The 13,314-nt window shown below is 48.7% G+C and overlaps 1 protein-coding gene across 2 annotated transcripts in view; it reads left to right on the top strand.

Annotated features, from left to right (window-relative positions):
* LOC118374773 (uncharacterized) overlaps window positions 1-13,314 on the top strand; it is a 43,082-nt gene that overhangs the window by 24,081 nt on the left and 5,687 nt on the right. For both annotated transcript variants that reach the window (XM_035761264.2, XM_035761270.2), the window contains 4 exons: window positions 4,451-4,962; window positions 7,499-7,676; window positions 7,850-8,727; window positions 8,913-13,114. In XM_035761264.2, the coding sequence (XP_035617157.1) occupies window positions 4,586-4,962; window positions 7,499-7,676; window positions 7,850-8,727; window positions 8,913-13,114 (5,635 nt within the window). In that variant the 5' untranslated portion in view covers window positions 4,451-4,585. The remainder of the gene's footprint in view (window positions 1-4,450; window positions 4,963-7,498; window positions 7,677-7,849; window positions 8,728-8,912; window positions 13,115-13,314) is intronic.

Raw genomic sequence — 13,314 nt, 5'->3', positions numbered from 1 at the left:
ACTTACAGAAATGTGCCTGTCCGTGTAAAATACTCAACATTTAAACATGAGAAAGTATCACTGAACCAGAGCCAAGAGTCAATCCGCTAATACTAACAGGTTTAAAGTTTTAAATGAGAAAGATAATCGCATTAGAGGGCTGATCATACAAAGAGAGAGAGCAGCATTTCACACACCTAGAGTAGAGAGACACGTAATAACCTAGCTAGTATCACTACAGACTCTAATGCTCAGGTGGAAGACGGGTCAACACAGCTACACAATGTTGCCAATCAGGGGCTATCAAGTGTTTCAAAGTATGAGTTCTGATTTAGGATCAGGTCCCCCATTTCAAATCAAATCAAATCAAATGTTATTTGTCACATACACATGGTTAGCAGATGTTATTGCGAGTGTAGCGAAATGCTTGTGCTTCTAGTTCCGACAATGCAGTAATAACCAACAAGTAATCTAACTAACAATTCCTAAACTACTGTCTTATACACAGTGTAAGGGGATAAAGAATATGTACATAAGGATATATGAATGAGTGATGGTACAGAGCAGCATAGGCAAGATACAGTAGATGGTATCAAGTACAGTGTATACATACATATAAGATGAGTATGTAAACAAAGTGGCATAGTTAAAGTGGTTAGTGATACATGTATTACATAAGGATGCAGTCGATGATATAGAGTACAGTATATACGTATGCATATGAGATGATTAACGTAGGGTAAGTAACATTATATAAGGTAGCATTGTTTAAAGTGGCTAGTGATATATTTACATCATTCCCATCAATTCCCATTATTAAAGTGGCTGGAGTTGAGTCAGTGTCAGTCAGTGTGTGTGCAGCGGCCACTCAATGTTAGTGGTGGCTGTTTAACAGTCTGATGGCCTTGAGAGAGATAGAAGCTGTTTTTCAGTCTCTCGGTCCCAGCTTTGATGCACCTGTACTGACCTCGCCTTCTGGATGATAGCGGGGTGAACAGGCAGTGGCTCGGGTGGTTGATGTCCTTGATGATCTTTATGGCCTTCCTGTAACATCGGGTGGTGTAGGTGTCCTGGAGGGCAGGTAGTTTGCCCCCGGTGATGCGTTGTGCAGACTTCACTACCCTCTGGAGAGTCAGGAGTCAGACCTGAGCCATCTAGAGGTTGACCGATTAATAGGAATGGCCGAATAAGTTTTCAAACAATCGGAAATCAGTATTTTTGGACACCGATTTGGCCAATAAAAAAAATAATTTTACACCTTTTATTTAATCTTTATTTATTTGGCAAGTCAGTTAAGAACACATTCTTATTTTCAATGACGGCCCAGGAACGGTGGGTTAACTGCCTCGTTCAGGGGCAGAAAAACATATTTTTACCTTGTCAGCTCGGGGGATTCAATCTTGCAACCTTACAGTTAACTAGTCCAACGCTCTAACCACCTGATTACATTGCACTCCACGAGGAGCCTGCCTGTTACGCGAATGCAGTAAGCCAAGGTAAGTTGCTAGCTAGCATTAAACTTATCTTATAAAAAACAATCAATCATAATCACTAGTTAACTACACATGGTTGATGATATTACTAGTTTATCTAGCGTGTCCTGCGTTCGATGCGGTGCGTATCGTTGCTCCAATGTGTACCTAACCATAAACATCAATGCCTTTCTTAAAATCAATACACAGAAGTATAGATTTTTAAACCTGCATATTTAGCTAAAAGAAATCCAGGTTAGGAGGCAATATTAACCAGGTGAAATTGTGTCACTTCTCTTGCGTTCATTGCATGCAGAGTCAGTGTATATCCAACAGTTTGGGCCACCTAATTTGCCAGAATTGTACGTAATTGTGACATAACATTGAAGGTTGTGCATAGGAATATTTAGATGCCACCCATTAGATAAAATACGGAACGGTTCCGTATTTCACTGAAATAATAAACTTCTTGTTTTCGAGATGATAGTTTCCGGAATCGACCATATTAATGACTTACGGCTCGTATTTCTATATGTTATTATGTTATAACTAAGTCTATGATTTGATAGAGAAGTCTGACTGAGCGGTGGTAGGCACCAGCAGGCTCGTAAGCATTCATTCAACAGCACTTTCGTGCGTTTTGCCAGCAGCTCTTCGTTGTGCTTCAAGCATTGCGCTGTTTATGACTTCAAGCCTATCAACTCCCGAGATTAGGCTGGTGTAACCGATGTGAAATGGCTAGCTAGTTAGCGGGGTGCACGCTAATAGTGTTTCAAACGTCACTCGCTCTGAGACTTGGAGTGGTTGTTCCCCTTGCTCTGCATGGGTAACGCTGCTTCGAGGGGGGCTGTTGTCGATGTGTTCTTGGTTCGAGCCCAGATAGCGGCAAGGAGAGGGACGAAAGCTCTACTGTTACACTGGCAATACTAAAGTGCCTATAAGAACATCCAATAGTCAAAGGTATATGAAATACAAATGGTATAGAGAGAAATAGTCCTATAACTCCTATAATAACTACAACCTAAACTTTCTTACCTGAGAATATTTGTCACGCCTTGGTCATAGTGTTTTGTGTTTCGTTATATATTTGGTCAGGCCAGGGTGTGACATGGGTTTATTTTGTGGTATTTCGTATTGGGTTGTTGTAGTTATTGGGATTGCGGCTGAGTAGGGGTGTTGCATAGGCTTGGCTGCCTGAGGCGGTTCTCAATCAGAGTCAGGTGATTCTCGTTGTCTCTGAATGGGAACCGTATTTAGGTATTCGGGGTTCACTGTGTATTTCGTGGGTGATTGTTCCTGTCTCTGTGTAGTGTTCACCAGATAGGCTGTAATTAGGTTTTTCGTTCCGTTTTGTTGTTTTTGTATATTACGTTATTTTCATGTATCGTCATTTCATTCATTAAAGACATGAGTAACCACCACGCTGCATTTCGGTCCGACTCTCTTTCAACAAACAAAGAACGCCGTTACAATATTGAAGACTCATGTTAAAAGGAACCACCAGCTTTCATATGTTCTGAGCAAAGAACTTTTAAATGTTAGCTTTTTTACATGGCACATATTGCACTTTTAATTTCTTCTCCAACACTTTGTTTTTGCATTATTTAAACCAAATTGAACATGTTTCATTATTTATTTGAGGCTAAATTGATTTTATTCATGAATTATATTAAGTTAAAATAAGTGTTAATTTAGTATTGTTGTAGTTGTCATTATTACAAATAAATGAAAAAAAATCAGCCGATTAATCGGTACCGACTTTTTTGGGGGGCCTCCAATAATCGGTATCGGCTTTGAAAAACCATAATCGGTCGACCTCTACCCCCGTCCTTATAATTATGATCTAAAACTAAATGCAAAACTGATCCTTGATCAGCACACCTAGACACTTTGTGAATGCGGAGCCTGGTCTTCAAGACATTGCAAAAGCTGCATACTGTATGCAGTAAGGCTAGGCTACAGTAGTATGTTGTAATGTAGGAATACTTTACTCTACAGTAGTACACTACTACAGGCTCTTCCTCCTATCTGTACTTATGGGGCTAATCCCAGAATGTGTTGGTATAAACTAGGCTAATTCTTGTTTGGGATAGAGTGACACAAAGGCTGTCATTAATATCTGTCCAGTAGTACGCTGTTGTAAACATCACTTACATAGATCAGTACAATACAGTTAAAGCGTTATCCACTCATATTACCCAGGCTTTCAGGCATATGCCCAGGATTTCAGGAATACCCTCAAGGCTTTCTGGAGCTGCATAACTGGCTGGGTCGGTAATTATTAAAGCTACGCCCCAGATTAGGATTTGGATGTGGATAGAGGCCGAGACACACACACACACACACACACACACACAGTCCTGGTGGTGCAAGCAAGCTGAAGGGGTGAGGGGAGCACCGCTAAGACTGTTACATCAATCCCCACCGCTGATTTACCAAACATGGGCTAGCCAACCAACCACTGCCTCAGGTCTACAGGGAACACTGTCCTTATTACTTCAGTTATTATTACATAGTTATTACATTATATTTATCACTAGCATCGTTATTACTATTATCATTAGTAATGCTAATTATATTTTGGGTTGCTCTGACTAGTGTTGTCGATTTTCCTCTCCCACTGTCTGCATGTGGTGGGCTTAGTATCAGAGCTCTGTCTCAGACTGAGATGGAGAGAGTCCTGTTGTGGGGCAGAGAGGAAAGGAGAGAAGGGAAAGAGAGGAAAGGAAGGATGGGGAGAAGAGAGGACAGAAAAATAATGGGGAAAGGTGACGGGAGTCCTGTTGTCGGGCAGAGAGGAGAGGAGGGACGGGGAGAGGAGAGGGAGGCAGACAGAGTGGTTGGTTCGTTCTCTCCCCTCTCTTCTCTCCTCGCCTCCGTCCAGTCGGGCAGTTCTCTGAAGAGAAGGACACGGAGACAGAGGGATAATGATATTAATGGCACCTTCCCTTTCACTCTTTCTAACTCTCCCCCTCTCTCTTTCTCTCCTGTTTACCCAGTGATGGCCTCATCAGCTGCGCAGCTGTGCTCGGGCTCCTGTCGCTGCCTCTAGGAACCAGGTCTGAGTGACGCTCCCCTCTACCAGTCCCCTACAACCTCATCCCAAAAACAATACCAGCAAAACAAATGCGACCATGTACAGCGTGGATGACCTGCTCATCTCGCATGGATACAAACTGCCCCAAAAAAACTCTACCTCTACTCCTGCTGCCTCCCCCACACCCCCGTCCTCTTACGCTAACAAGCGTTACGGCGACCCGTCCTCCTGCCGCCAGGAGATCTTAGAGAGCCGGTCCGGTGGTGGTCATGGAACAGTGAACGGGTATGAGATACAGTCTGGGTCAGGGGTCTATGTGTATAGCAACAGCACCAGCACCAGCAGGCGGCCCCAGCCACCGGCCCCAACCAAAGGTGGGAGGGACAGGAATAGCCAACCACAGAGGAGGGAAGCGGACAGCGGTAACCAAGGTGACGCGCACTCCATGGCCGATTCTCTCACGACAGATAGCGGGTGAGTCTGCTGCACAGAGCTTGTTTGGCACAAATAGATTCATGCAAAGGTGGACTCCGTCAGTCAGTTCTGCATTGGGAGGTTGCGCCCTTTCTCTCTTTAAAACGCTTTTCCCACTCTCCCTCCCTCCCACTCGCCCTCTTCTTCTCCTTCTAATAGACAGGGAGTTGGGGTAATGTCCTCCCCCCAACTCCCTACCTACCTACCTCCCTAAAGCCAGTAAACAGGTAGTTTGGGTAATGCTTTTCTCCTCCCCTAACTCCCTCCCTCCTCTTCTCTATAAAGACAGTAGATAGGGAGTTGGTAATGCTCCTCCCCCCTCCCTCCCTATTCCTATCCCTCTAGTAGACAGGGAGTTTGGCTAATGTTCCTCTCTTCCCCCCAACTTCCTCTCTACCTCCTTCCCACTATAAAGCCAGTAGACAGGGAGTTGGGGTAATGCTCCTCCTTCCCTCCCCTTCTCTATAAAGCCTGTAGACAGGGAGTTGGGGTAATGCTCATCCCTCCCTCCTCTTCTCTATAAAGCCAGTAGACAGGGAGTTGGGGTAATGCTCCTCCCTCCCTCCTCTTCTCTATAAAGCCTGTAGACAGGGAGTTGGGGTAATGCTCATCCCTCCCTCCTCTTCTCTATAAAGCCAGTAGACAGGGAGTTGGGGTAATGCTCCTCCCTCCCTCCTCTTCTCTATAAAGCCAGTAGACAGGAGTTGGGGTAATGCTCCTCCCTCCCTCCTCTTCTCTATAAAGCCAGTAGACAGGGAGTTGGGGTAATGCTCCTCCCTCCCTCCTCTTCTCTATAAAGCCAGTAGACAGGGAGTTGGGGTAATGCTCCTCCCTCCCTCCTCTTCTCTATAAAGCCAGTAGACAGGGAGTTGGGGTAATGCTCCTCCCTCCCTCCTCTTCTCTATAAAGCCAGTAGACAGGGAGTTGGGGTAATGCTCCTCCCTCCCTCCTCTTCTCTATAAAGCCAGTAGACAGGGAGTTGGGGTAATGCTCCTCCCTCCCTCCTCTTCTCTATAAAGCCAGTAGACAGGGAGTTGGGGTAATGCTCCTCCCTCCCTCCCTCCCTCCTCTTCTCTATAAAGCCAGTAGACAGGGAGTTGGGGTAATGTGTTCTGGAGTCTTAATCTGCCACATGGGACAGTTGTGTTGTAAACAGACTAGAGCTGCTGCTACTGCTGATAGACCCCAGCACCACCGTCTGAGCATACCCAGTTCTACAGACAGAAACAGCATCCCAAATGGCACCTTAAATCCCTATATAGTGCATTACTTTTCACCAGGACGTAAAGGGGGTCCATAGAGCTCTGTTCAAAAGTAGTGTACTGTATAGGGAATAGGGTGCCATTTTGGACGCAACCAGACAGATAGGGATGTCTGCCCGGCGTATCGATAGCCTCGCTCTTAGTCGCCACACATAGAACCTCCCTCATGCACACAGCATTTAAATATGTAGGCTATGCGAAGAAGAGATGCCTCCTGCTCTATTTCATTCAGTTCACGAGTTACGCAATGGAAACCTTTCCCGGGGAATGTCCCCGAGTGTTCAAATGTACGATTTTTACCGAGGCACTTTTTTTCTTTCGTCTCTGCCTTTTCTTCTTGTCAGCCTAGTTTGCAGTACCAGTCCTGGAGGATTGTGTATTGTATAGCTCTGTAGATACAAGGACGGTTAATAGCATCCATCAGTCATAGAGATCCTATAGCTTAATTCATTTGACATGTAATTCTATGACATCAGTGCCCAATGCCACTCAAGTATGTACTATTTGCTTATGGAACAGTCGTTTGACCCTGAATACAATCCATGGATACGTTGATGATATTAGGCAACATAATACAACCTGCATATCCCCTACCCTTGCCTCAAGTCCAAACAGTGCATTTGATTTGAAAATGCAAGATAATCAAATGTGCCACTTTTTGAAATTGTTTTTTGCTGGGGTGTTTTTAGCTCAGTTTTAGAACGTACTTATGGAATATTCCTAATCTTTCCACGAGGTGGTGCAGATCATATCCACTGAGGATTGGCTAACTAGGCTATACTATATTATGGGATGCAGTGGAACTTACCTAATGGTCACGCCTGCCTGTACTGACATTAAATGAAAAGGACAGATCAGATCATGGATGGAAAATCAGCCTCCCTCAGCCCATAGGGTGCACACATGTGCATGTTTCTTAACATGTTCAGTAGGAATATCCAGAAACAGAGATGTTGAGCTTGCAGAGAGAGATGATGATTAACACAGTGCATTGTTCTGCAAATCGGATATACTGTTATAAAGTCTTCAGATACAGTGCACTATCAGTAGCAGACTGATAGCAGACTGACTTTAGCCTGTCTGTGGTGGTCTAACTCCCCCTAGCGGTAGAGGGGCTCAACGACAGACACATCATCACATTCATCTACTGGAGAACTATTCCTGATGTGTCCTGTGTGTGTTCTATGGTCTATGAGCGAAACCACTGGTTCTCAGTTCTAATACTATGTCTGTTCTGTGTTCTAGGTTCTGATACTGTGTGTTCTGTGTTCTAGGTTCTATGAGGGGCCCAGAGGCGTGTATTCTCATCACAGGGGCCCCAGAGACTTGTCCTACTGGAGGAGGAGGGGCCAGGACTTTAGCATCCTCCTGGACTACGCTGACTTCAGAGAGCCCCGAGGAGGTGGCACCTGTAGGAGGACAGAGGGGGTGCAGCAGCAGCAGAGACAGGAGGTGATTTGATTCTATGATTTTTTTTATTGAACAATTCAAAATTAAATAGTCCTCTATAGTACACGACCTTTGACCAGAGCCCATGGGTGCACTTAAAAGTAGTGCACTATATTGGGAATATGTTGCCATTTGGGAATGAGCCAAAGACCATTGTGGTTCTGTCCTCTGTCTAGGAGCCCCCGGAGGTCTGCCAGCAGCGTGAGAAGCAGAGCTGGGCAGCCCAGTCCCAAGCTCAGGTCCAGGCCCGCTCCAGGCAGAGAGAGGCAGCACTGCAGCAGTGGAGGATGACCGCCGTGGACAGGAAGTGTCAGAGCCTGGGCACGGACGAGTGGCGGCCCGCCGTGGTGAGCTTCTCCTGCCAGCTTTCAGACAGCGAGGGCGAGAGGTGGTCTCAGGAGCAGTATCTGCAGCAGCGCCACCTCCGCACACCGGATGGTGCTATGGTTGTAATGGGTCCCAGGAACAAAATGAAGTCCCAGTCTCTGCCCAGGATGCTGCAACCGGACAGCCTGCAGTACGTGGAAATGTCTGGGTCTATTGGGTCTGTGCCTGGGCAGGACGTGCACAGGAGGGTCAACGGCCACCCAGGGTTTCATTACGACCCTTACAGCATATATAACCACAACCAGCCCGGGGTAGGGGACAGGGACAGGTGGCCTGAGAATGACAACAGACCCTCCAGTCAGACTAGTATGACTAGCCAGGTCAGCCAAGTGAGTCAGGCTTCTCAAGTACCAAAGGTCCGGCACAGCCGTCCCCTGCGACCTCCGTCCTACGAGGTGCATCAGCAGACCCGGGGGAGCTCCGAAACGCTCTCAGGAGAGCCAGAAGCAGCATCAAGCCCCCAGCCCCAGGCCAGGGACAGAACCCCCCTTCCTCATCCCAGTATAGGTGATCCCAGGCTGGACTATTATACACAGGATGGAGGGTCTGGCACGGAACCTCCGGGGTATATCCCTCCCCCATCGTATCCCCCCAAGAGAGCGCCTCGACCTATGAGAGGAAGCCACGGAGGTCACAGGGGCTATGGAGAGGTCCCTGTCAACTACAGGTAACAAATTATGTAGCTTACCTACTCATGATTTTATATTGCTTTTTTTCATTTGCTATAGAAGCACTTTGACATTATTTTCTGTAATGAATAGCGCTATAGAGGCGAATTTGCTAAATTACCAAATTAATGTAAATGCAATGTACAATTTAGAAGTTAAATAAATGATAATGTGTTATTATCAGGTACCACCAGATGTACCAGCAGAAGCAGCAGATGCGTGGGACCCCAGACCCCTGGTTTGGTAGCAGGCACACCGGTGGAGGAGGGTCCGGGCCGGAGCCTCACAGAGAGAGGAGTGTATCCCAAAGGAAGCAGCACTCCACCTGCTACAGTAAGCAGCAGCAGCAGCCGGTCCTGGGTCCTGGCATCCAGTACATCCCCTTCGACGACCCACGCCTCCGACATGTGTCCCGGGGAGGAAACTCGTCTCTATGTGTCCGGGGTAACTCCATGACGGACGCCGACAAGATCCGCCACATCCGTAACTCCACATCCTCCGAGCTTCCCAGTGTCACCGTGTCAGACCACTCGTCTGATGACAGTGCCTTTTTGTCGTCCGCTTCCACGGGGGCCCCGCCGCCACTTGCCAGCTCGCCAGACCCGGCCAGTCCCATGCCGCTGAGGTCTTCTAGCGACTATGACAATAACAATAACAGGTGGCAGCAACAGCAGCAGCACTGTGATTTGCACAAAGAGACTGGCTCACTAGATAACTTCCCAGCAGCAACTTCCCAAAACTGTAACAGGTATAATCCTAAACCAAACCAAGGTGGTCCCTCTGCCTTCCAGCCACCAGCCCCTGCTCCGCCAGTGTGTCACAGCTCCAGCTCAGATCAGGGCTTCTCAGAAACAACCATCACACAGGTGAAGAAGATAGTTCCAGGAGACTCAGGAGTAGACAACCTCAACAGGAACTCTAAGAGGAAGGCTCACAGTGAGACCATATTCTGCCTGGTGTCTGTCCCCATCCACATGCAACAAACCAATAAAGACTCAGTCTCAGCAGCAGACCAGAACAATAACGAGAATATGCCTGCCAGTCTGCCAAGTATTCTGCCAATCGTGAGCGTCATCGCCACAGAAGACAACCAAAACACTGTGGTCCAATCCAAATCAGAGAACAGCCAAAGCCTCTGTAGCAAGTCGTTATCAGACATGGGTCTCAAACCCCCCTCCCACACCAGCAGCTTCACCTCAATGAGAAGCACCAGGAAGGGTCCTCTGAGGAAGGAGATAGTAGATGCCTGGTCACTCCAGGCCAGTGCTGACAAGGAGCGGTGCTACGCCGGCTCCTGGCCCGGGGACCAGTACAGGAACCAAGAGACCCAGACCAGCTCACCCGTGGCAGTGAAGGGTCCTGGGGGTACTGTGGGGACAGGTCAGCCTCAGAGTCCCCCTGGAGGACAGGGACAGGGGGGGCAGGAGACAGGCCACCCAGCCTCCGATACCACCATGGACAGTGGTGCAGGCACCGACTGCAGCTCCGGCTCGTATGGTGTGGACTATCCCATGAAGGGCCAGAAGAACCTCCACCTGTCCAGCAACAGCGCCTTCTCCTGTCTCAGTATCAGCCCGGCCAAGCGCCTGTCACTCCCACCCCAGCCTCCACCCCCTGTCCCTTGGGAGGGGAGAAACCAACAGACTTCCACATCCAGGAAGACTGGTACTACCACCTCCAACACCACCAAACCCTCAGTCAGTGCCAATGCTAACATCCAGGGCCAGGTGGCATTCGGCCAGTTCCTGCTGAAGCCGGTGAGCCGGCGGCCGTGGGACGCCATTGAGGAGCTGGAGAGTTTCAACAAGGCTGCAGGCGTAGATGTAGACCAGGTCCAGAAGAAAATTAAGGTCCAGCCCAGGAGACCCAGTGTCGACCAGTGTATAGACGACCTGGACGAGGTCTACAGGACCATCATGGAGCTGAGCGGAGAAGACACACAACAACAACAACAACATCAGCACATAGCCCCTCCACATCTGGACCCTGAGAGGGAGACGGGTCGCCTTCCAGACCAGCGCCTGAATAACAAACCCAACAACAGCATCCCTACCATCATGCCAAGGCTAGACAGCTGGGGCCCTGGCTCTACCATTGACCCAGACTATAGGGAGGTGAGGAGTGCTTTCTCCAGGCCTCAGCCCCAGAGCAGAACTAGCATCCTCAGGCTGAAGAGAGAGGACATGGCTCCCACTGCCACCCTAACAGAGTCCACTGGCTTCCGAGACTACAACTCCCACAATGCTAAGGGTGAACCCAGGGTAACCTATGACTCCAGAATGACCTACAGGCAGGAGCTGGACATCCCCGTCGCCAAGGAGTCTCTACTGAGGGACGTGGGGCTCACTGTCTACACTGTCCCTGGAGGCACCATAGAGCAGGGCCAGGATTGTGGCCGCCCATTCACACTGATCACACCAATAGACGACAATGAACTATGCCAAAATGTACAGCTATCAAGGGAGAACAGAGACAGAGACTTTTTTGCCAAGAACAACCAGGTTGAGGTTGTGCACATCAGTGATGGCACTGATAAGGAAGAGCTTGGCTCTGCTAAAGTAGTGGAGGGAGGGAGGAAGGTAAAGAAGGATAATGTGCCCATCGTGCCACCCAGATTTAGGGGGCATGAGCCCCATCTGAACATCCGCAGGGCACGGAGTGAGAACAGCAGGTCGCCCAGAGGTGAAGGGTCACAAGGGACACCACACACCGGCAGATTGACTAGGGAGGCAGCGTTTGCATTCGAGGATGACGTCTACAGATACAGCGTCAGCTCCGACCCTCTGAGTTGGCGTAACGAGGCTACGTTGGCAGATATACACCTGGAGACCCTGCTGATCAAGGAGAAGGCAAACACCATGCCCACAGAGGACCTGAGTAATCTATATGAGGTGAAGTGTGCCAAGGGGATCCCTGAGAACGAGACAATGGAGCAGAGAGCAGCCAGGATATTGGGGATAGACGTAGCCCCGGATTCACTGCGGGGGATGTTCCAGGAGATAGAGGAGGAGCAGAGAGAGGAGGAGGAGTCACTGCAGGGGGTTGTAGAGGAGAGAGAGGATGAGGTGTCACCGCAGGGGGCTGTCAAGGTGAGAGAGGAGGACAGGCAGTACAGAGAGAATGAGGGAGAAACTGTCATAGGTGAAACACAGGAGCACAGAGACAACACAGTGACTGAGAGAGAGACCCAGGAACTCAGTCCAGAAGGAGCACATGCTGTGGAATCACTAGGCGGGGTCGAACAGAAAGTGGAGGAGCACAGAGACAACCCAGAGAATGAGGACGAAACTCTAATAGGAGAAACACTGAAGCACAGTCCAGACGAAAACAGAGATAAAAAGCATGTGAGAAGAGAGTACGAGCAAGTGATGAAGGTACAGATATCCGTGGTTACCTTGGAAGAGGAGACGATAGAAGAAGAGGAGGAGACGAGAGGAGGACCCAGTAAGGATGACAGCTTATCAGTATGTGAGGACAAACGTTATGGAGGAGACAGAGAGAGATTAAGCCACCCCTCCATGGTGCTGGACCTGCCAGAGTTCCCCCCCAGCAGCCTCCCCTTGTCTCTGCCTGTGACCCCAGACGAGGAGCTGGCCCTGAGCTTGCTGAGTGTGGGTGGAGGAGGGGAGAGGAAGGGACACATTGGTCGTGCCTCCCCCAGGCTCTCATCCTCGAAGTCGCCAGGCTGCACAGAGAGTATGGTCCACTCTGATGAGGTGTTCTCAGTCTCCTGCGTACTTATCAGGAGTTTAGACTCAGGAGAGCCAGAGCAGGGGACAGAGACGGAGGTAGTGGTAGTAGTACAGGTAGAGGCTGAGCAGGAGAAAGATGAGGGGATGAGCCAGGGAGAGAGAGAAGAGATGGAAGAGGAAACGTTGAGGATAGAGTCAGAGCCGGAGGGGAACGAGATAGACAGGGCAGACAAGAGAGAAGATGAGAGGATAGTGTCGAGAGAGGAGAAAGAACTGGAGGAGGAGTTGAAAATAGAGGAGAAAGAGCAAGAGTTGACAATCAAGGTGGAGAGAGAGCTAAAGGTGAAAATGGAGGAGGAGAAAAGTGGGAGTCAGGAGGAAGAGGAAAGAGAAGTGCAGGAGGGGGAGAAAGAACCAGAGGAGGAGGATAATACAGAGAGGCAAGTGGAGGAGGAAGAGAAAGAGCCAGAGGTGAAAAGAGAGGAGGAGAGGAGTGAAGAGTCAGATGATGAACAGCAACAGGAGGTTCGGCCAGAGCCGGTGTCCAGGCCAGTGAAACCTCCTCTCCTCCCCAAGCCTGTCCCCATGCCTCGCAGCGGCACGGTGGCCAAAAGAGAGATCACCCTTCCCCTGAGCTTCAGTGTCTCTTCCTGTAGCTCCTCTACAACCCTAGAGGAGGACGAGCTGCTCCCAGGTGGGAACATGGACACACACGCCTTTAACAATAATACATGTAACTGTTACATATTTATATAGGACTTTTCATACACTGGGGGAAAATAATCACAAAATCTTACAATATACACATGTATGTTAAGTTCTTTACTTCATCTTTGTGTAAAACTCTTTGTATCCTGTTTTATTTAAAGCTTCATTTTATCATGTTTATCACAA

The sequence above is a fragment of the Oncorhynchus keta genome, chromosome 4 (genome assembly GCF_023373465.1).
Source record: "Oncorhynchus keta strain PuntledgeMale-10-30-2019 chromosome 4, Oket_V2, whole genome shotgun sequence".
Lineage (NCBI taxonomy): Eukaryota > Metazoa > Chordata > Actinopteri > Salmoniformes > Salmonidae > Oncorhynchus > Oncorhynchus keta.
This window is presented reverse-complemented; position numbering and strand designations above follow the sequence as displayed.